This window comes from Dermacentor andersoni, chromosome 10 (genome assembly GCF_023375885.2).
Source record: "Dermacentor andersoni chromosome 10, qqDerAnde1_hic_scaffold, whole genome shotgun sequence".
Lineage (NCBI taxonomy): Eukaryota > Metazoa > Arthropoda > Arachnida > Ixodida > Ixodidae > Dermacentor > Dermacentor andersoni.
Window position 1 is genome coordinate 110,324,058 of NC_092823.1, and position 22,273 is coordinate 110,346,330.

Consider the following 22,273-nt stretch of genomic DNA (forward strand, 5'->3'; position numbering starts at 1 on the left):
TCGCTAATCGGGAGATCGCGAGAGGCAGCGCGCGGGCGCGATCCACAGCAGCCGCTGCAGACAGACATCCGCTCATGCAGCGCTTTGTTTCCATATATGCCACGGGCGCGATCGGAGATCGCTGTTTGAAACGCACGTTCAGTTTCGCCTCGCGCGATTGGCCTAGGCCGATCGCGCGAGACCGATCGTGCATTCATGGCGCAGGTCGCTAAACGTTGGTGTGAAAGACGTTCATTGTGTGGTTGCCTTCTGCCTTTCTGTAAATAAAACTCTCTTCGAGCCGCGTTACATCAGCAGAGCAACCTGATGCGCTAACACCAGTCGACCACGGACTACCCAATGACCCAGGTAGGCAGGAAAACGGTTAGATGCAAACATAGATTAATATCTCACAGGAAGTGCGTGAAGTATCCTAAGAATGCTCACTCACTTAGGCATTAAAAGGTAACCAATGAATTAGAAAACTACCGAAAAATGTAACCGATTACAAGTAATTGTATGTGAATCTTTATGTACATCGTTATGGTTTGCATCATCTCCTAGAGGAAATGCGGCATTCGGAGCTGGTGTGCTCTGGTCTGCTACTATGCACTGGGGAAGATGGAAACTGAGTGAAAGTATGGGGATGGATAAGGAAAACGGAAGGAGCGCATACTTTTAGACAGCGGCCTCACTAGAGCCGCTCGTCTATACGCGTAGTGCGCGCCGATGGACGCGCCACTGGTAGCGGCCTTGCGCAGAACACACGGGAGAGGAGCCAGCCGCGCGCCGTAGTTTGTTGTGTCATTGATAGGGCTTCTGTCTTATTCACGTTTTCGGAGCAAGATAGGCAACACCCTTCGCATGTGTGGGGTGGCCAAAGCTTCCAGTAATGTCCAAGAAGAATTGTTGCAGGGTGGGGGGCTCAAATACCGGTGAAAACGTGCGTCATGCAGGAGCTTAAACAACGCTATCGGTGTCTTAAGACGCCAACAAAGACACCAAGGACAACATTACGCACATGTAATGCGACGTGGGATCGTTCCCCACCTGCGGCATGTTTTTTCATTCACTTTCATTGCCATTAATTTATCATTTCTTTGATTTGATCAGTAAGTACAATTTCCCCTATGTTGTCCTTGGTGTCTTTGTCGGCTTCTTACATGATTAATAAAAATTGGGCCCCTCGGTTAACCCCCTTTCCTCGCTATCGGTGTTGCCTCACAATTGCAGTATCAAGCTATGGGCCGAGAACAGCACCCTCCGACAGTGGTTGCCTGCGAACGCTAGCGAGCTAGGAAACTGTCTAGCATAAATCTCTCCGGCATATATGCTGGGTGATATCAGGTCCGTGTTCCAGTGTTTCAGGTGTTTGGGAACGTTAACGTGCACCCAAATACACACTTTACACGACTTTTTTTTGCATTCCGTCCCAGTCAAAATGCGGCCGCCATGGCGGCCGGGGATCGGACCCACATCTCCACACACATTCATACATGCTCAGCAGCAAGAAAACAGCCGCTGAGGTGAGTAAGTTAAAACATGTGACGAAGCTAACTTTCTGGATTAAATGGTTTAGCTTCGTGTGTAGCAAACGAATGTTTTCAGATACAGCACAAAGCTAATGCAGCTTTCGCACATGCCGCCAATACAGTTTCGAACTGGATGTTGATCCTCATTCGAGGGAAAAATGACAGCTTTGCCGATCTTTGATCAACAATTCTGCAACACGGCACACATACTTTAGATTTCTCTTCCTCTGACGGTTCACAGCCAAGTCAGTAGACAACGGCTGCGAAGAGCCAATAAGTGTGAATGAAGATGAGAACAAGAACGCTTCAAAAACTTCGGAAAAAAAACTGCAATATATTTTTTTTATTCCGGCGCGACGTGCCCCCTTCAATATCAATAAATAATAAAACCGTAATCAATCTGTCAAGGCATGAACTGCAGCCACTATACAGACACATCTCGTACGTGGTGCGTGTACGCGCACAGAATAAAAAAAAAAAGCATGCACACAACTCCCGTCTTGCATTATGTAGCAGTTCGGGTGCCGGGTTCGTGAAGAAAAACGTAAACATGCTAAACCGGGAACACACGAACTTGAAGCAGCCGACTTCTTTCACACCGGGAAGATGTCTCTTCCCCATTTCCGAACGGTGAATGGTAAAACAATTATCTTGGGTACACACACTCTCACGACCTAAAACCTCGGGCCAGTTTGTTTTATGTATAATCGTGACAGTCTTCAGCAGGTTCCATTCCTCTGAACAAAGGCGACATCCACTAAACCTCAACTCAAACTTCAAGTTGTTTCAAGCATTTCATTTCAGATAGAGAACACACCACAATCGGAGCGTTCAGCTTTAGGGGCCATTACACAACCATGAGCCCGAGAAAAAAAAATGATATCACAGGGCACTTCTTGCAGCATTGCACAGCCTAAACAATTTTCTAAATTTTCTAAGAAAAATCCCCCGGCATGCTTTCATTGAAAAAGAGCATTTCCCCCGTGTCCTCTTTCACATCAGAGGCGCCATATAGAAAGTGGTTTCACAAAGTGGCTGAGAAGCTCTCGTAACATTAGATGCAGTGCTATAGAGAAACAAGAAGAGCAAACGGTCTGCTTTTAAGTTGTTTTGTGCCAATGCAGTTAAGAAAGGCTGCTTCACGATGGCTGCCCCTAAACACTTGTGCAACACGTCGCTCTCTCGTGGCACGCTCCATTATTCCATTATGGAATGGACTGACTGCAGCCTCGCCTTATTCTCCAAAACATTAAACCCACATGCAGTAAGTGCAGTTCCCTGGCAGCTTTTTGCAGCTACACTGTGAAGTTACACCCACATGTCATCAGAGCTCTACAATCACACCAGTTGAAATATTACACTAAGCCCTTGACAATGACTCGACAACTGACCTAGACTTACAACTGCACACTAGCCGAGTAGTAGGCAATACGACACGGCAGCGAGAGCTGAATGTTTCCTTCATAAGAGAGCCAGGTTTAAACAGCTCTTGCAGATGAATCAATGGCTCATTCGAGCTCAAATTCCATACAGAAATGGCATTTAAATGTGCATTTTGTACAATTCCATGATTGCACTACCTGTTTTGAAGCAAATGATCGAATTGCAAGTATATATTTTGCAGCGGAAGGAACGGTGGCATTATGTGCCCTATGAAAACGCTTGTAGAAAAGAATGCCGAGTGGTTGCAGCCTCCTGGTGGCGAGTTGTGCCGCCGTTCCTTTAGCAGAGAAAGTCTACATTTTCTGTTTGGCATTGCACCAGGTGATTCACTACTTCTGCGTAATTCTGGACAAAGCAGGCACATAACACCCAAATATACCTAAACATGATACGCAACAAAATCGTCTTTTTGGCGTTGTGCCAGACGACGTGACGCTTGCTCTTTATTTTGGACGAGGCAGGCAATAACTACTGCACCCAAACTACCGTGGGATGCTATCTGCGCGAACTCCGTGCACGAACAATCCAGCGATTTAGCTAGTAGAGCCACTTACACATGACTCCTTTTCAAAGCAAGGATTTGATGAGAGTTGCTGACATCTCATTTCCGGTCATAGGGGGGAGTGGCTCCGGAGACAGCCAGGTATTCAGGCAAGGTTTGATGACCAATAGAATCGCAGAGCTCTAAGTGCATCACAATACATCACTATTCTGTACTGCGAGGCGCAAACTTATGCCACAAGGCACATGAAACTGTCGGCTGTTATCGAAACGACCAAAACCTGACCATTTTTTGCACGCGTGGCAACTACACAAATGCCTTTCACCATCACCAGTACAGCGTGGGAACTGCTCTCACACGAAAACAATGCAGTCATTACAAACACCCGCGGTGCTCCATCTGGGCAAATGCTTACATTAGACATGTTTTTAGAAAGCTAGACACATTACGGCAAAAAATGGCTGCTCGCCAATGCAGCTTGTTTTGGCTGCCCACCATATCACATTCATGAAAGTTAGTACCACAAATGCATCTCAGAAAAAAAAAATGTTAGAAATCTAGACTAGCTAATGGGTTAAAGTGAGACCTCAGGTGACAGTGTTCTGTCCCCTTTTCACAGAACAATGCAATCGGCAACAGTGAACAATAGATGTGAATCCACTGCCGATCCCAGCAATGCTGTCGACTCCGTACGCCCCCTGAAAGTTGATGGACTGCCTCCAAATGTCCAGCAGCCATAGACAAAACCCATGTTGAAGTTAACCTCCTGGCTGTGTTTGACAAGCAGATTTAAGAGAAACTGTAATAAATGGTTGAAAAGGACTCCAATTCACGTTCAGGATAAAAAAAAAAAGACCAGCAGAGAAATTGCTGCGCCGCACAGCATAGCCTAAACTATTATAAGTTCTCGATGTTTCAACAGCAAGACGGAAGCTTGCAAGACAGACCACATCCTAGCAATAGAGCCATCTCAAATGAAGTTGTAGAGTACCCAGCACAGAAAGGTGATAGTCTACGAAGCCTAGACTATGATGGCAATTTACGATGCCTCCACCTGGACGAGGTTATTCTGCAAAGATTTAGACTACCCTCTTGCTGGAAAAGGATTAAGCACACTATCCAGCGAAGCAAGAGGCTAGCCCAGAGTACACATACCACCCCTTTGCTGTGCTGGTAACCCTACAAACAACCCTAAGATGGATTACCCTGTTCATTAGGATACAAAGTGATCTGTAGCTGTTTGATTAAAAACAGGCTTAAATAATCCAGAATGAAGTCGGCACGTGGAATGGATTGTACAATGTTGGCCACAGCACAACGCACGGCTAAACAAATGCACCGGAAGCTGGACGGTGCTTTTTGTGAAAGTGAACCTTCAGCACAGCACTGCATATGAAGGCCACTGTTTTCTTCCTGCTTAAGAGCAAATTGGGTGATGCTGAAGAACAACACTGCATCTTTCTTTTTCTCAGTACTTTTTCTTTTTCTGTTTTGCAGCAGGCAAATGAACTTTCACTAGGGATAGAAACACCAAAATAAAAAGAAAGAAAGAAAGAAAAAAAAGAGAACGAGGGTAAACCATTTCAAATTTTGTCATGTTACAAAAGCAAAGCTCAATCCTGTGTCTTCACATGCCCAGGACAGACTAGACCTTACAGACAGGGTATGCAGGCTGCAGAAGCTATCGCAACGCATCAATAAATAAGAATAATAAAAAAGGGTGGGAAACAGAGCCAAAACGAAAGAATTTGTGGTGACGAAAATGGCTAATTGAATGAACATGCTGCCGCATAAAAACACAAACACGTACAACCAAAGATTTGCCCAATTTAGGTTTTTGCATGGATGCACAAACAGGATTCCTGTGTAACTGCATCATACGCAACTGTCGCATGCTCACTTTTAAGAACATTCAAATCCAATGAAGTCCACGAGTCCCATTGGCACCCTGCTGCGAGCTCGCACAAAGAAGCCAGTGAGACTGAAGTATTTCAGTAGTCTTTGGTTACAATGACCACTGAAATTGAGCGTGCAACCAGGCTATTCTCTCTACAGATTGTGGTGGTATGAGGCACACAGTTTAAGCCCTCCACGACCTTGGTAAAATGGTCACACATCATGATCATGCACTGACGATGTTTTAATACCACATTAAAACATAGCTGTTGGCTTTATGCAGTTCCAGAATCGTCAAATCTATATGTAGCATCCTCTGTACGCTTTTAGGGATGACCCAAACTGATCTTTATGGCCACAGTTACATGCATTTAGTTATGAAATACTCAACTAATAAAACCAGGTGATGAAGTAGTTAAAATGGACTTTACACCGAGTGACCACACCTCAACATTAATTTGAAGGACTACGCATATATGAACTGTCGTAGAACTAGAGTATCTGTTTTTGGTCAACCTAAAATGAAGTGTGCCTTAGTTGACATCTGATAAATACTTCACCGGTGTGTTAGACTGTCAGCTTTTGCACATTCACTGATAAGGAAATGGAACTACTTTAAAACAAGTTAAAAAAAAGAACGCCGGTATACAATGTGCAATAAAACACTGCATTCACAACCAGGACAAAACTAGTCTGACTATTCAGGAAATCACTTGCAAAATGACAATGCTGAAGAGTTTCAAATGAGCTTTGAAATTCAGATGCTTTTCTTGAATATCGATGCTCTCACACGAACTCCTGTTTCGATAACTCCACTGTTTTGATACCTGGCATGGACAACTGCGACGACCTATTTCGATGAGCATGTTTAGTCAAGATTCTGTTTACAAATGCCTTCGAAGAAAAAAAAAGAGAACTGTAAGAAAACTGCTTTGTAGCTTTAATAACTTTCTATATGGAAACTCTTCACCCCATCACAATTTACCCATAGTGACATGTTGACCTACATGGCGATGTACAAATACAGCCCTGCATCAGAAGCCGAATGGGGGGCCGCTGCTGAGATCTGAAACCTTGCAAGACAGTTTGCTGTACCTGAGAGGTTGTGAGGAGGGGGAGGGGTATTGGGAGTACGTAGTCGGCCTGGTCACTTTATCAATAAACCTGCCAGCATAGATGCGGCTGATTGGCTAGAGCAGCTAATAAAAGCGTTCGAAAAAAGAAAATGTAGAAAGGGTGTCAAAACTGCTGAGGAAGTGGCTGAAGTCTCCTTTCTAGACTGCAGATACATGTATATAAAAAAAAAATTCAAAAAGAAATGGACGCAGCTAAAGAAAGGAGGCTGACAGTAGGAGGCACGTTAAGATGTGGACACGTTTCGAGTGCACGCTTCCGAGCTTCTCCTCGAAATTTCTTTGACACGAAAGAGATGACAGTTTCTGCACCGGGACGCACGTTTCCGTTGTTGACAAGGAGAGAGAAGTCGCCGGTGTCAGTTTGGAGCCGGCGAGACGGTCCCCACTGCTGTCGTCACCATCTTCACTGCGCGGCACCGCACTCGTCCTGCCGCGCAAAGTCACAGACACTCGGTCGATCACTACGGTCCTCTTTGAAGAAAAATACCACTAGGCAGCAGTGTCGTGATCCTGGGTAGCCTGCAAATGAAAGCACGAGCAAAGGAACTTGAGATACCCGTTCACCCCATTCAGTCCTTGACAGTCACTGACACTTTTTCGGACTCGTAGGGGGAGTGCAGAAATTCCAAGTAACTGGACAGCCTGTCAAAAATGTCGATGCTAAACTCCAATCTTTCTTTCAAGGCAAGCAGTACAAGGAAATATTGCTCACAGAATTTAGTCAAGTGTTGTGCTTTGTTTAGAGAATCTCTGGTTAAAATTTTGTGATGGTTGAAGCCGTGTTCGTCTGTCTCATGTCGCATGACGTGCACTGTTGTGAAGTGCAGATAAATCGCACGTGCCGCCTTGACTGCACGACGCTATCAGTGTGGGCTGCTTTGCGCAAAAGGAGTTTTGGGACTTTCTGCCCGAGCAAGAGCCATTCTGTCTTTTGTTGCTTAAGTTAGGCAATATGAACCTAATCAGTAATCGTGAACCTGAGTGTGCTTATGCATTTGTGCCTATGGCTTTAGTCAAATCCATCGAAATGCGGCCGCCATGGTCGGGATTCGATCCCGCGACCTCGTGCTCAGCAGCCCAACACCATAGCCACTGAGCAACCGCTGCGGGTCCGACAAACAGTGATCAAATCTGGATGTCGCCTCTGCCAATGTTTCGACAAAGGGGTTTACCTTCGTCAAGGAAACATAAACAAGTCCCGAAGAAGACAAAAGTCCCCTTGCCGAAATGTTGGCTCCAACCTAAGGCCTCCTATGGTCGGCCGCTTGTGATCTACCATTTGTTGTGCATGACAAAGTGCCAACATGCCGACAGATTTTTTTTTTTTAGTTATCACTACTTCAGCATGCCTTGCAGCTATGGCTGCACCGTATCGTAGCATACTGGCACGGTGACATGCAAATCGCACTCACTGCTCGCTCAGTCCAGGTCGATAGGCACAGAGTGAAGGCTGGGTTTGATGTCCGAGGACAGCGCGCTGCTGTCGTTGGGTGGGCTGCCCATGTAGATCTTGAGCGCACGCTCTTTCCTCGGGGACGGGACGGCCTTGACGCCCTTGGGAGCCCTGCAGACATGTTTCGTCCGTGCTCATAGGCCTGCTCCAAACTTGCAAGGCCCCCAATTCTACTCTCCCGGTAGCATTTACACTTCCAGTAGTCGCTCGACAATCAGCTGCTACCGGGAAAATGAAACATGGCAAAAACACACCTGACATTTTCTCGACTGGAAATTTCTTGCTTCTCCTCCTCTGTTAGCTCCTTGAGAGTTTCCGTTCGGTCGCTGCATGAAATGTGTAGAGGCATGAGTCACCGGCAGAGTCTGTTGCAAAGTCAAATGATATATACAGCAAATGGACAGTGCAGGAGTCCACGTTTTGCCATCTGCTCTATTTCAAGAAATCAGACACCTTCAGGTGATTTTTCTTGTGTGGAATTCGAAAGGACCGGGGCAAAGTCAGCGTGAAGTCGAACGACACACAATCGACCAAGCACTGTAAGAGACCACACTTACACTATGCCATTTCAAAATATTGTGCACCTTGAAGTGCTCTTTTCCCCTGTGCGAGTATTGCAGTTCTCAAAATACTAGTCATATCAGCAATCGCTCTTTTTTTTGTTGAAACAACAGTCTTTAAAATACTGGTCAGCGGGTAAACTTGTAAGCAAGATGCGCAGAGTTGTATCTTACATAGTACCGCAGGCACCTTTGCAGGTCTTTGGACTACTCAAAGCCTACAGTCCAGGCCCACACCTTTAAAAAAATCAAATGAGGCCTGGATGGCCTTAACCCTTTACTGCACCTTGTTGCATTTACGCAAAATTCCAATGAACGGCGTTAAAAACAGAAGCAAAGTCCATTTGGAGCTGTCTGTACACGTTGTTGCATTTCCGCAACATTCGTCTGAAAAATGCACTGCTTTGTGCTGCCATTTCTGCTCATCGTTCGCATCTTCTACCAAAACCTACATGGCGGAGGCTGTGCTTGCATGCAAGCAGTGATACAGGTAAGTTTTGCCAGTTGTAAATGTATTTCTCCATAAGACAAAGCTAAAAAAAAAAAAAAACTCTTACGCTGAGCTCCACATCCTCCCGACTCTGAAGATTAAAAAAAAACATTCTTATTTCCGAATACTCTGGTCCTGGCGACGGAACGTTTCTATGTTGCGCAAATGCAACAACGTGTACATAGTTTATTTTTTTCAGAAAAGTGAAATGGTCCCAAACGTCTTACGGCCGAGGAATTCCTCCCGATAGTGAATGCAGCGACCTTTTCAGTAGTGATGAAAACCACGAGTGTAAGTCCGTTTCGATTCAATATGCGTGCAAGATGTTTTCTGGTCGAATTCCCCCCCCCCCCACTTTTTTTTAAAAAGAAGGACGTGGTGCATCCGCACGCTGCCGTGTCGCGTCGTCACGGGCACAGCCTTACGTCTGTGCTTCTATGTTCTAAATTTTGACAATAACGCGAAAACACTGCATTGTTTCCTGGCTGCATGGGAATCTGCATGACGTACTGCACAAAGTGTGGGAACCACCTGTGCCTGCACCAGCAAGTACAATGGCTTTTTTTTTTCTACACTAAATAATTGGTGCGCCAATGATCGTCACAAGCAAATAAACATCTGAATATGAATTGCACTAAGTCTACCCTTTCACTTTCAACTCCTTTATTTGCACGTTGTTGCAAATACGCAACGTACCCTTTTTCTGCAAATTCAAACCACAGGAATTTGCTAAATTTAGTTTCCATGGGAGTACAGCTACTGTTATGCTACCCTACAATTTCATGGATAATATTTTGAGGAAACAAAAAATTATGCAGTAAAGGGTTAAAACACAATTTAACATCTGGCCAAGGGTCTAAAGCTACGTCCTCTGACAGCGGCGAGCTTCATCCTCTCATCATCGTTGCTCATCATGCGCCTTTTTCTTCCCTTTCTCTTTCCCTCTTCCCCTTCCCCCAACACAGAGTAACTGGATAGAGGAATGTACCTCAAGTCGACCTCTCTGCATTTCATGTCATTAAACTTTTCTCTATTTGCATCTCTTTTTACCAAAACTATGCCTTGTCAAGACTGTTTCTTCCTTGTTCTTTCACTTTATAGGTTGGTTTTCCTCTAGACTGATTGGCCATTCTGTCTTAGCACTCATTAACCATGATTTCCCCAGTGGCACAGACACACACCGAGCCTGCATAACCCGTGTGCACCATTGTAAACAGAACTGTCATTACTGTGCACAGGGCAATAACTAAAGGTTGAGCGCTGAATGTTTATGTCAAAATTAAACAGTCTAGTTACTACTGGAAGTCCACTCATGGTACCACTGTCTACCCTTCTTATTTGGGAAGGGTAGACACTTCTTTCAAAGACAAAAAAAAAAAAAAAAAAAGTCCTGTGAAAACCTCGTTAAAAAAATTCTACAGAACTCATCTCACGATGACTGTTGATGGTAACACGCACTTGGCATTGAAGTAGATTACTGATGCAACGTAATGCCACCGTCGAAATTCCTTATGTACGAGGCATGTACTGCAACGAGACTGCTCTTTTGTGCTTCCGTACGAACACTCTGGCCCTCTAGTGGCACCTCCACAAAGCCTGCCCCTGGCCTATGAAAAGCATGGTGCACCAGCGTGTGTGCACGTTGAGAAATGCATCGTGCGGCAGCTGGGCTACTCGCACTTTTGCAGGCACGCTGCGCCATCTAGTGGTGCTGCTGAGAAGAGTGTGCATGGCCTCCGAGAGGAGTATACTTTGTGCACTGGTGCATGCAAACTTCGAGAGTGGTTCCCTCTCTGGCTTCACACCCAGTGACACACACCCATTGCATTCATCGCGTTCAGCTCGCTAAAGCGTCCGCATGAAAGACATTCATTGAAAATTTGCACTTGCCCAGTACATTTGTGGCGCAGCCCGCTTAAGTGTCAGGCTGCTGTTCTTGAGGAGCTCGTGTGCAGCACGCTCAATTCTGCCTAGCATGAGAAAATTTAAACGGTTTTCTAATGGTACGTTTGGCTGGTCGAAATGAAACGAGGCTCCTTTCCCGCGCTTCCCAATGTACGTACAGTGCCCTCTGGCGGCGGTGCCGTAAAGCCATGCAATGTCCGCCAAGCATCGCAGAAATTAAAGGGATCTCTTGTCATTCTAGAGCGGCAGATTACCAGTGGCAATTACCTAGTTGCCCAAGCTGCGTCAACGACGTTCATTGAAGAGTGCACACCAGTTACCCAAGTTGGTATCAAAGAAGTTCAATGAGAGCTGCACAGATCGAGTGGCACATACTCACACATGTTGCTCCAAGTCAGCATAAACGAAATTAATTGAAGAGTGGTGCGTACCCAGTGCCCCATACCCAGTCCTGCATTCCCAGTTATCCATGTTGGCATCAGTTTCATTAAACAGCGGCACATAGGCATACAGTGCCCCATACCGAGTGACCCATACTGGTCATGAATCCTATTTCCCTTGGCACAGCAGCCTGACGCGCTACCCATTCCACCATGGACCACTTGGAGATAGTCAACCCCCAGAAAGTGCGTAAAGTACCCCAAGAATGCTAACTGCATTAAAGACCACATGCCCCATAATCTCTACATATTAATCTGGCCAATTCTATTATTGTGGCTTCATTTGGAAATACTGAAGTTTTTAGCAGGGTCCCATATGATGACACACGATTACAGAATGTAGGGCGTATGTTTTATTAAATAAAATGCACTGACAGCAACAAAAACATCAAAATTCCAACACAACACCAAGCTCTATCTTTACATTACATATTCACAAAAATCCGCACACTAGCAAGGATCATGCCCTGCACAAACATATCAAGAGATTGACCTCTCATATAGCGATTATGTTTATCCCTGCTCTCACTGCAATCTGGCTCATAATGCCTCCAGCCCTGAACACATCTAGAAAAAGAGTAGCAGTACTAGAAAAAGAGTACCAGTGAGTGTAGTGTCGAGGGCTTACCGGTAGAGCACCACGAGGCCGTCCTCGCCTATGTACAGTGGCCAAGAGATGAGGGAGGGGGCCGAACAGTGCCACTCTACCTCTGTGTGCACAGTCAGCGATGACACCGGGCATGGGAACTGACCAGGGCACTGCATTACCCCAGAAAGAAAGGAGACTATACATATCCCATACACACATGCGACATGAACATGTGACATGAAACCTGCAAACACTAACGTGTATCCAAGCAGTCAAAGGCATTCGCAAAGGCCAGTCCCACGAAAAAAGGGCAGAAATGCCCTCATCAACTTGTTGGCTGACAAGTGGTCAGGCAAATGTTTCAAGCATTATCAGGATGATCACATTGGTCAGTTGTCTGGTCATCTGAACATGTGGCTTTGATTACTTTGTGTACATGTGCAACCAATGCACGCTACGTATGTTGAATACTGTTTAAGTTCTGGGTCTGGTCCTATGAAGCACAATTCCTGGGGAGTAATCAAAGTTGTTGGTTCCTCATGGTCATCAAAAATGTCCGAAGTATTTGGTGCCACCCAAAAAGCAGGAGCTGGCCGGATGGTGGTGGTGACAGTGACAGGATGACATGATGGAATCACAAATAAGACAATGATAGAATGACAAGGACAGCACAATAGCCCATACACTGCAGACTCAGGATTGAATTCTAGCCGAGGGTTCCGCAGGCAAACTTCTGCCAAGAGAACAGAACGTCATAATGAAAACGGTCATGACGTCTGTAACGGATGCCCCGAAATCTTAGGAAAGTACAGTCAAAAGCTATCACTAAAAATTAAGCGTGATACCTGGTTACTCACCTTAGCAATTTCAATGACCGATGGGTCCAGGCCACTCAGCTCTGACAGCTGCAAAAATTTCATATCGATACAAATGAGAACCTACAATGAAGAATACGAAAATATTACAAAGCAAACGTACACAAAAACTGTGGCTTCACGATAAATGTTCTTAAAATGAAAACCAACTTACTTGAACAAAATACTAGAAGATAGAACGACTGGCCCAACAACATATTTTCAGCAAGACAGCTTTACTGTTTTCCTAGCGGCTTTCTGTACATGGCCATCACTGGTCGGTGTAAGTTTACTGGCAAGCCATTTTCAGCAATTGGTATGCAGGTACCATTATGTATAAACGAAAACAAGAAATTATCAAGTAGAACACCTGCTACAAGTAATACAGCAGACGTTCAGTAATTTGACTTCATTCAATTATATTTTTCAGTTAATTTGATCCCAACCGAATGTCCTGGCCTGTGCACACGCCCTTCCTTAGGCCTAAACTTTCATTATTTCGTTCCTAAAGTTGGCCTTTGCTGCATAACTTGAACTTGACCAGTCGGCATGCACACTCTCAATCCCTGTGGTGACTCCGACTGCGACCCCTTTGGGGCAGCTTCTGCCTCAGCAAAGCTTAGCCAACACAGTTAATGCACTGAACAAATCAAAGGAAGAAAACATCCTGTCAAAAGCACCCATTTTTAACTTGCCCTAGGAGGATTTTGAAGCAATAACCACCAATGTCTGATTACGGTATTTACCCGATTACAACGCGCGTCTGTTTCTTTTTCAAGAAAATTAGGCCAAAAATTGCCTGCCCGGTGCAATCGGATACGAAACCAAATCAGCGTTCATGGGATTCATATGCTTTACTGCGTAACATAACTGTACTGCGGCAAAGCTGACTAAATTACAGTGTGGTAAAGTTGACTTTACGAAACCAGTTGCTATTGCACAACACATATTTGATCCTTGCTCATTTTTCTTGCCAAGAAATGGGGTGCGTGTTTGATTTTTACTTTGTTTAGGAGCTTTAATGTCATTTCTATGTTAGTTCTTTAAGTGGGACAGATAGAAAGTGTGTGCGTGTTAGGTTAGAATCGGACGAATACTGCCAAATGAATCAGTGGTGCACTTTGCTATTTCTTCTGCTGATCCTGTCAGGGTCGACTTACCAGAAGTCGACTAACTTGAGAGCACCATCTTGCGCCGGTACTTATCTGATTGCCAAAAATAGTGTGGGCCCCAAAAGAAGTGCAGAAGCCAAAATCGCGCTGCTATCACGGAACGGGGCAGGAGCACAATCGAAAGAATGCATGCTAGTTAGCCATAACTTGCTCGCATTGTTTGTCCACAACTGTACAGTGTTCAAACAGGTGAAAACAATCACTAGCCCTGATTTGTGCACTTGTACTATGAATGCCAAATACAATGAAAAACATTTTGCCAATTGCACCTGGATTTAGAGCTGACTCAAATGACGCTGCTGAGAAAATTTGCCTAGCTTTTCTGAAAAGCTAGGCCAGCTATCAGCTTTGTGGTGGATGACATGCTCGATACCACACAGACTTCTGCTTTTCGTGTCTGCGTAGTGCACAGACTTTACTTCTGTGGACAGCCGCAGTCTGCATGCTACGAAGTGCGAGCCACGTGCTCATACCATTCACACTAATCAACGAACTTTCTGAACAAACTGATTTCAGCAAGACCTTGCTTCACTACAATCGACACCAGCTACTGAGGCAGTCTCCTGCTGCTTGAGGAACCAATCAAAAATGAATTAGTCGATTGATTGATTGATTGGTTAACAGGTTTAATGTCCCAATGCATCACTGGGGCAGAGATACGCCATAGTAAAGGGCTCTGGATGAACTTTGATCAGCTGGTGCCGCTTAAACATGCACCTAGATCTAAAAACACAAGCATTTTGACATTCTTGCTCAGAGTGAAATGTGGCCACGGTGGCGTCGAGTCGAATCAACCAGGGCTGCTACGTGAATGCACAATCTTTCAAAGAGAACAAAGCTGCACGCACCGCGTCCTTGAGTGCTCCGACAGTTCGCTCGTTAAGAACCACTTCCTCCAGGGGGTCGAAGGTGAAGGTGGAAGGCCGCCAGCGGCGTACAAACAGCACCAGGCTGTTCGCAGACACAACCTTCTCGGGCCCTGCATTTCAGGAGCAGATATGCCACAGAAAGACTTGGTCAGTTTCGCCTCACTGCTGTGAAAGCTCAAGGTAGCTGCAGTGTTTAGTATAGGTCCAAGCAAAACGAAGTTAAGCATTCGCGACAGGAATCCTCTGTGTGCCTGCATCTCACTCACTCACACACACACACACAAACACACAAAACAACAACAAAGCAATGAAGTGTTGAATTATAAACCAATTACAGTTGAGACCCTTAATAGCGTAGCTGTTTATAGTGCAGGACTGGATATTATGTGGTCTCTTACGACTCCCATCTTGCCATAGAACTCTGTATATGCATACTGCTTATAGTGCAGCTGCATGAGACAAAATACCAGTTGCAAATGTAGTTGCCAGAAGAATCAACAGACAAGTGACACAGTGAGTGCGCTTCTGAACTAGGTATGCCGGCTGGGGAGAGAGCGACCAGGGTGATGTGGAGGATAAGACATGGGACGAGCAAACAGGAGGAAAGAAAATGCAGCAGCAGTCTGTTGGCTCAGCTGGGGTGTGCTGGGGGTTGCCTAGATGACGAAGAAGCCTTTTGCTCCGATCGCTTGTTAGCGCCACCTGGTCTGCACAGAACATGTACACATGTCGCTCTTTGGTGGTTCAGCCTGTGTACGGAATTGAAGTAGAGTTGCTGACAGATTTTTTCAGACATAGACAGGGTCGCAAGAATGTCTGAATTATCAGGCAAGCCAGAAAAATGAATTTTGACGTTAGAATTGAAACTCCAGCACCACGAAAAAGTTGGTCAAGGCCACAAGTGCGTTTTGCATTCGCACGTCACGATGCGAGACATTGCGAAGTGCAGACATCCTGTGTGCGACCTTGATTCCATGAACGCTGTTTGAACCGTGTTCCAAGAATGAATTCTGGGGTTTTACGTGCCAAAACTACGATTTACGCATGAGGCATGCTGCAGTTGGGGGCTCCGGATTAATTTTGATCACCGGAAGACCTTTCAAGTGCCCCCAATGCATGGGACACCGGCATTTTTGAATTTCGCCCCCATTTAAATGCAGCCGCTGCAGCCGTGATTTGACCCCGCGACTGTCCTTAGTAGTGCAAAACACGATACTTGCTAACCCACCATGGTGGATAACTGTGTTCCACAAATTCACCAGTTCGGAACGTTGTCCACAAATGAGCTTTCGTCGTTACTACCAGTACGAGTAAATACAAACTTTTCTCTAAGTGTTCATGGTAGTTGCCGGCTGATCACCTGTGAGCGCCACATCATGCGTGCTGCTACTAGTTCGGCCTGTGCCCGTGACCTCGCGCCACATCTCCGTGCAATTCGTCTACGGGTACGAACATATGCCAAGGGTGAGCTTTTCAAGACGGCGTGCTGCCCAACACCCCCGCCAGCTACATCAAACCAGCGCCGTCTCATTGGGAATCGGCGGCCAAAGTTGGGGCTTTGTGCTAAGTCAACGAAAGGTTTCACGGTTGCTGTACGACACTTAGGAAGCGGAGGAATCCTCTCGCCAACGAAAGTGAAGGCCCATCTCGGTCATGTGCTTCGTTTCCTGGACACACACAGCTGCTTAACCCTGCGTGCTTTGCACGTGCATAGCAATTGAGAAAGGTTGTGTTGGTTATAGTGTGGCACTGCTTATTGTGAGAAAATTTGAGACTCCAGCGACTTACGTTTGGGTGATTTGGCACCGGATGTTTTGGTTTACGCAGCCACCAGTGTTTCTGGTGCTCTGCCCAGCTTGCTATCTGCGCAGAGAGCCAGGAACACTCTCGGCCGCATATTTCGACAAGTCTGATTGGCTAACAATTGGAAGTGTTACAGTAAAACCTCGTTATTTCTACTCTTGTTAGTTTGGAAAATCAGATGATACGGACTCGTCCCGGCAGGCGTGTGCATTATATCACGCAATAAAACTTGTTAATTCGGAAGCATTTGGCCACACATTACTTTGGACAATTGTCAAAGCTCGGCGAGTGTGGAGTGTGGCAAAGTTGCCTCACAAAAGAGCAAAAATGGCATTATCATCCATGGCAACGATGTGGCGGAGTCCACATCACCGTAGTCATCAGTAGAAATCTCAAGTGAATGATGGCAATGCCAGATTGCTTTGCCCGTATTCGTGCCTTTAAAGCATTTATTGTTGGGTTTACTGCCGTGGATAGCACCGCATTGGCTGCGTGCCTTCATGACTGCGTAGTCTCCGTCCATGATTGCATCCACACCTGTTGTCCACACCTGTTGTCCACACCTGTTGCGGCAAACAGTAGTTTTGCTTTGACTCAGTGCATGCGCTGGTAGCCTCCCTTCCTGACTGCGTAGTCGCCGTCCATGATCCTGTCGGAAGCAGCAGCAGTTGCAGCAAACAGTAGTTTCGTTTTGACTCAGTGCAAAGCTGCTTAGGATGAAGAGCACCTGCTACATCGTGATGGATGGTGACCAGCTCACTAGTGCGAAAATAATCTGGATGTGCGCGCGGCAATGAAAAGCGTGTCTCAAATGGAGACGCGTGCAGTGGCCCCGCTGTGAAGGAAGTAGCGAGGCCTTCGCCACAGCGAGTGCTACTCAGCCACGAGTTGACGAGAATAGCAGTTTCTGCAGTGCTTTTGTGCAATATGGAAATAGGATTTGCTCATTCATTCAGTAAATAAAGTGTGTTGACACAGCAAACACTTCTTTATTGTTTTCTTGATACCCTCTATAATTCGACATTCGGTTAATTCGGAAATTAATTCGGACCGAGGTCTCCCTGCACTGTCTCGTTGCCAAATGAGGCGGTGCAGGGAGACCTCGGGTGGTCACTTTTCGAGGCGAGGGAGGTGGTTGCCAAGCTGGCATACTAGAGTTGCCTCAGTTGCATTTCGCCTCCGCTCACCTCCGCTCAGTGGGAACGAAATAGGTTGCCCGAACCCTGTGGCTAGCTGAGCGATGCGCAGTGGAGGCTGTCCGACTCGCTGAACCCCTCTGGCGCGGCAAAAGGCAGAGGGCTGAGACAGAGAGATGGAGGGAGGCAACTCGAACGAAGACTGCCCTCACGGTATACAGAGCTGGCAAGGCCAATATTGTCAGGGAGGCCATCTACGACAACTTTAGAGGCAGCCGGTTGCTGTGCGAGGCTCGCAGTGGTATGTTCTGAAAACGCGTGTTGCGGGTCAAGTTCACAGCGGATCTGAACACAGCTTGCCCTCAATGCCAGGATGGGGAGGAGACCATCAGGCATGTCGTCGTTGAGTGTCCGGGCTTGCATCCCGTTGCACCATGTTCCCGGAGCCCCACCACTATGAACGATCGCGATAATGCGCTTGCACTGGCGCTTGGCTTCCGGGCCTCCGAGGAGCCTCCCTGCAGTGATGCAGTGGAGGCTACGAAGAGGCGGCTGGAGGAATGGTGGCGCGAGCGGCCGCATTCCGTGAAAGGTGGGAAAGCGACAGCAGATGTGCCGGCAGAGGCGCATTTGAAGATTTTACATTTCCCCCATTTTTCTTTTCTCTGGCCCAATCCGGGATTGCCCGTTGATCTCCCATTTCAAAGGGATGGGGCCGCAGACATCATCCGTATTTTTCTTTTCGTGACATGAGATCGGCATTCGGTGGTGTTTAAAGAACACTTTTTACAAACTAAACAGTTTCTTGTTTTCATACAAACACACTGTTTACAGAGTGCTAATGGAAACATGCTGTTGGCAAGGGTAATGTGTGTCGCCGAAAAGCCCTTATGATTTTGACGAGAGTTCCACACAAGTCCGTCGACTCTTACCGACTGAAAATTCAAGCTGCCGCGTTGTAACACTTACTTTGCCATTGAGCTGACATACTACCGCCTTGAATGCCTTGGAAATGCCTACAACACTGGCACTACAATGGTACTGGCCTCTAGCTTATTAAATGCACCAGCCTATAGAACCTCAGTTAACATACAGGGAGTATTGAGCAGGGAGTATTTTGCTAAATTTGGACACCAAAAAGAGAATGGATCCTGATAACATACAGAATACCTTCTTGCCGAGATATGCAGAATGGATATCTAAATACTTGTGAATAATTTTTAACAAATCATTAAAATTCTGCTCTGTCCCCTGTGAGTTGTGGAAGGCTGCTAAAATCATCCCCAGGCATAAATTCGGAAAGAAGACTGATGTCTCAAATTATAGGCCTATCTCTCTAACTTGTACATCATGCAAACTTTTAGAGCATATAGTGTTGAAAAACATAACCACATACCTTGAAGAACATTGCATACTATCCCCATAGCATCATGGCTTTTGAAGAGGGCGCTCAACAGTAACACAGTTAGTAGAATTAGTGCACAACACATAGCTAATTATTGACAACCAGAAACAAACCGACTTGATACTGTTAGATTCTTCTAAGGCGTTTGACCACGTGTCCTACAAAACAGTTGACCTTAAATCTTATTTCTGCCTTAGGTGACAGTCCTATCGTTCACAGGATTCAACACTATCTGATCGATTACAGTTCGTACCAATTCATGACGCATCGTCCTCATTAGAACCTTCCACATCCGGTGTGCCCCAGGGCAGTGTCCTAGCGCCTGTGCTATTCCTTCTATACATTAAATGATTTGCTATCATATGCAGTGTGAAATTTCAACTATATGCAGATGATTGAATTTTGTGTGGTGAATTTAACCCACCAGCTGATCAGGAGACACTTAATAAAGCATTATCGTCCATTCATAAATGGTGCAAAGATTGGCAAATGATAACATGCAGAAAGCTGCAGTGCTCACAATAACACTGAAAAAAAGAAAATTGATTACTGCTACGCAATTAATAACAACGCAATTCCAACGGGTGACAAGCACAAATATTTGGGTATAGCACTTTCACATAATCCCAGGTTTGAAACTCGTGTAGGCGACATCACATCATCTGCATTGAAAAAGCCAGCTTTTTTTTTCTTAGACGTTTTGCGCCAGCTAAAACAGAACTACTAGCCTCAACTACACTGGTTCAACCAACCCTAGAATATTCCACAATTGCTTGGTTTTCTCACAATAAAGCTTGTATCACAACTAGAAGCTGTTCGACGTAAGGCAATCAGGTTTGCATTCAACAAATACACACAAACTGATTCACCCACACAAATGATAAAGCCAGTCAACTAACTATTGAAAACAGAGTGAAACTAGCAAGACAGAAGTTCTTGCTCCAATGTTTAAGAGATGAGATTAAGATTGATACATATAAGTTCATTTTTTTAACCATCACAAGACCACCAGACCAACTCGACACAAGCATTCCCTAACGCTGGACAAACTCCGAGTCAAACAGTTTTAAATATTCATATTTTCCACTTGTACTTAGAGAACGGAATAAATTACACCAAGTAATCACTAACACTGAGTCATTAAACAGCTTTGTATCCTTAGTAAAAAAAAAGGCTGCTTGCATCTCAGTTACAATAACTGCTATTACCGTTTTTCTCCCCTTTAGCATGTTATCTTTGTTACCCGGGCTGTAACACTAATGCCTGCGCAAAGTATCTGCTATGCAGATGATGATTTTATTTATTCAGAATTTTCTGTCTTCATTTCTTAGTTTCTTCCTGTGTACACACATTGTATTCATGATTGCATAAGTACTACATTGTTATGATGTTCTAGTTTGATGCTATAATGTGAAAGTATAACGTGGACATACTTGGACTACTGCATCTTGTTAACTGATGTTACAATGCTTATGTTTCAAGGTTTTCGCACTGCGTTATGTTACACTAGAACACTGTATTATGAATTCGCCTGTTTCTATTCATGACTTGGCGCTGTACTTGATTCTGCGTCCCGCCTGCTAGTATCTCGCAAGAGACTGTCAGTATCGTAAGTAAAATAAGAATGAATGCTTGTCGGCCTCAGCCCTGCATTTCTATAAAAACAGAGATTGCGCCAGAAGTTGACCGCATCCCATGCCTACAGGAACAGCTCAAAGTGAATATAGCATTTGTACAATCCACAGAAGTCTGGCCACCTCTATAAAGAGCCAAGAAAAACAAGCTAATAAGAAGAAAGGTCAGCTCACCCTGAAGCACCTCAAGGAATACTTTGTGTGAGAGAAACATAGAGGCATCGCTGTCTATCCGGTCAGAGTCGAGGTACACCGAGCCCGGGTTGCCAGAGATCTTTTTCCTGAGTCGACACCTGTGAGCACAACAGGCAAAGAAGGCACTCCTCATAATTCCACCCCTGTACATCAAGGTGTAAATACTTTACACATACATTAAGCATACCAAACTACAATTGCCTTATGGCTAAACCCCATGAGCACGATCTTGTGCGCGACAGCGACGAGCGACGGCTTCGAGCGACGGATTGGGCTGTCGCTTCAACAGATCGCTTGGTCTTGTTGCGCGATCTCTCGGTTCTGCAAATCTAGAATTCATCGCTCGTTGCCCGGAAGTGCTATGAGCGACTAGCCAATAGCGCGAAGCCGGAAATGGATGTACATCACTCGAGTACTACCGATCGTGGCACGGAACGAGCAAACGATTGAATTTTTATAGTGCAAGGATAAGAACCTACTGGAAGACCTTCAGAAATATTTTACGCTGCTTTTTACAGTAAAACACATTAATTTAAGTTAATAAAGCACACATCACGCTAGTTTCGGCTCCTATATTGCTTCCCTCATACCGGCAACACTGGGAAGACGTCGTTCGAAGTCATCACTCGCATGGGGTATGACTTGTAGGCGACAAGCGAACGCGACAGCCATCTCCATCATGGCGCTTGTCGCTGTCGCCCGCAAGATCGCTGGCATGGGGTTTATACTTTAAGCATTTGTTGGGTGTTTTATTTCATTGCACTTGCAAGCATCAGTTTCAGTACTCCCTGACCAGCGCACAGGTTAAACAGTTTCATCACCTGTTCAGGGGAATGTCCCGACCACAGCGCTCGCGGATCTTGTGTAGAATCTCTTGCTTTATCTGCAGCACTGTCGTGCCTTGTGTGAAGATCCAGTCTAGAAGAAACTTGCTTGGCTTCACATGAGAGAGGGGGAGGCGAGAAGGAAAAGCAGAAGGTGAGTTACATGCTGAAATAAGAAAAGGTGTGTAGATTGCACACAGCAAATGGCAGGAATGCTGTGGTCGATACATGGATGCATCTGGAGATTCATACATCCTACCTCAAACAATTCACATACACATACAAGCACAGCCTGTGTTCTCTTAGGACATGAAAGGCATAGATGTAACGCTCATGATAAAACCAAGAGCAAAAGAGGAGCTAGCACTTCATTTGGACCATGACCAGTGCCCTCATAAATTGGGCAAATGTGCAATGCAGAGAAATGCATTTGAGAATTAGGAGAAGGGCCTACTG

At 45.5% G+C, this 22,273-nt stretch overlaps 1 protein-coding gene across 2 annotated transcripts in view; it reads right to left on the reverse strand.

Moving 5' to 3' along the window:
- Positions 1-1,825: 1,825 nt before the first annotated feature.
- LOC126544655 (ubiquitin carboxyl-terminal hydrolase 47-like) overlaps positions 1,826-22,273 on the reverse strand; it is an 86,733-nt gene continuing 66,285 nt past the window's right edge. For both annotated transcript variants that reach the window (XM_055077793.1, XM_050192101.2), the window contains exons 27-34: positions 21,815-21,930; positions 20,973-21,091; positions 14,800-14,930; positions 12,783-12,830; positions 11,965-12,095; positions 8,196-8,267; positions 7,901-8,052; positions 1,826-7,007 (exon numbers count right to left, since the gene is read on the reverse strand). In XM_055077793.1, the coding sequence (XP_054933768.1) occupies positions 7,908-8,052; positions 8,196-8,267; positions 11,965-12,095; positions 12,783-12,830; positions 14,800-14,930; positions 20,973-21,091; positions 21,815-21,930 (762 nt within the window). In that variant the 3' untranslated portion in view covers positions 1,826-7,007; positions 7,901-7,907. The remainder of the gene's footprint in view (positions 7,008-7,900; positions 8,053-8,195; positions 8,268-11,964; positions 12,096-12,782; positions 12,831-14,799; positions 14,931-20,972; positions 21,092-21,814; positions 21,931-22,273) is intronic.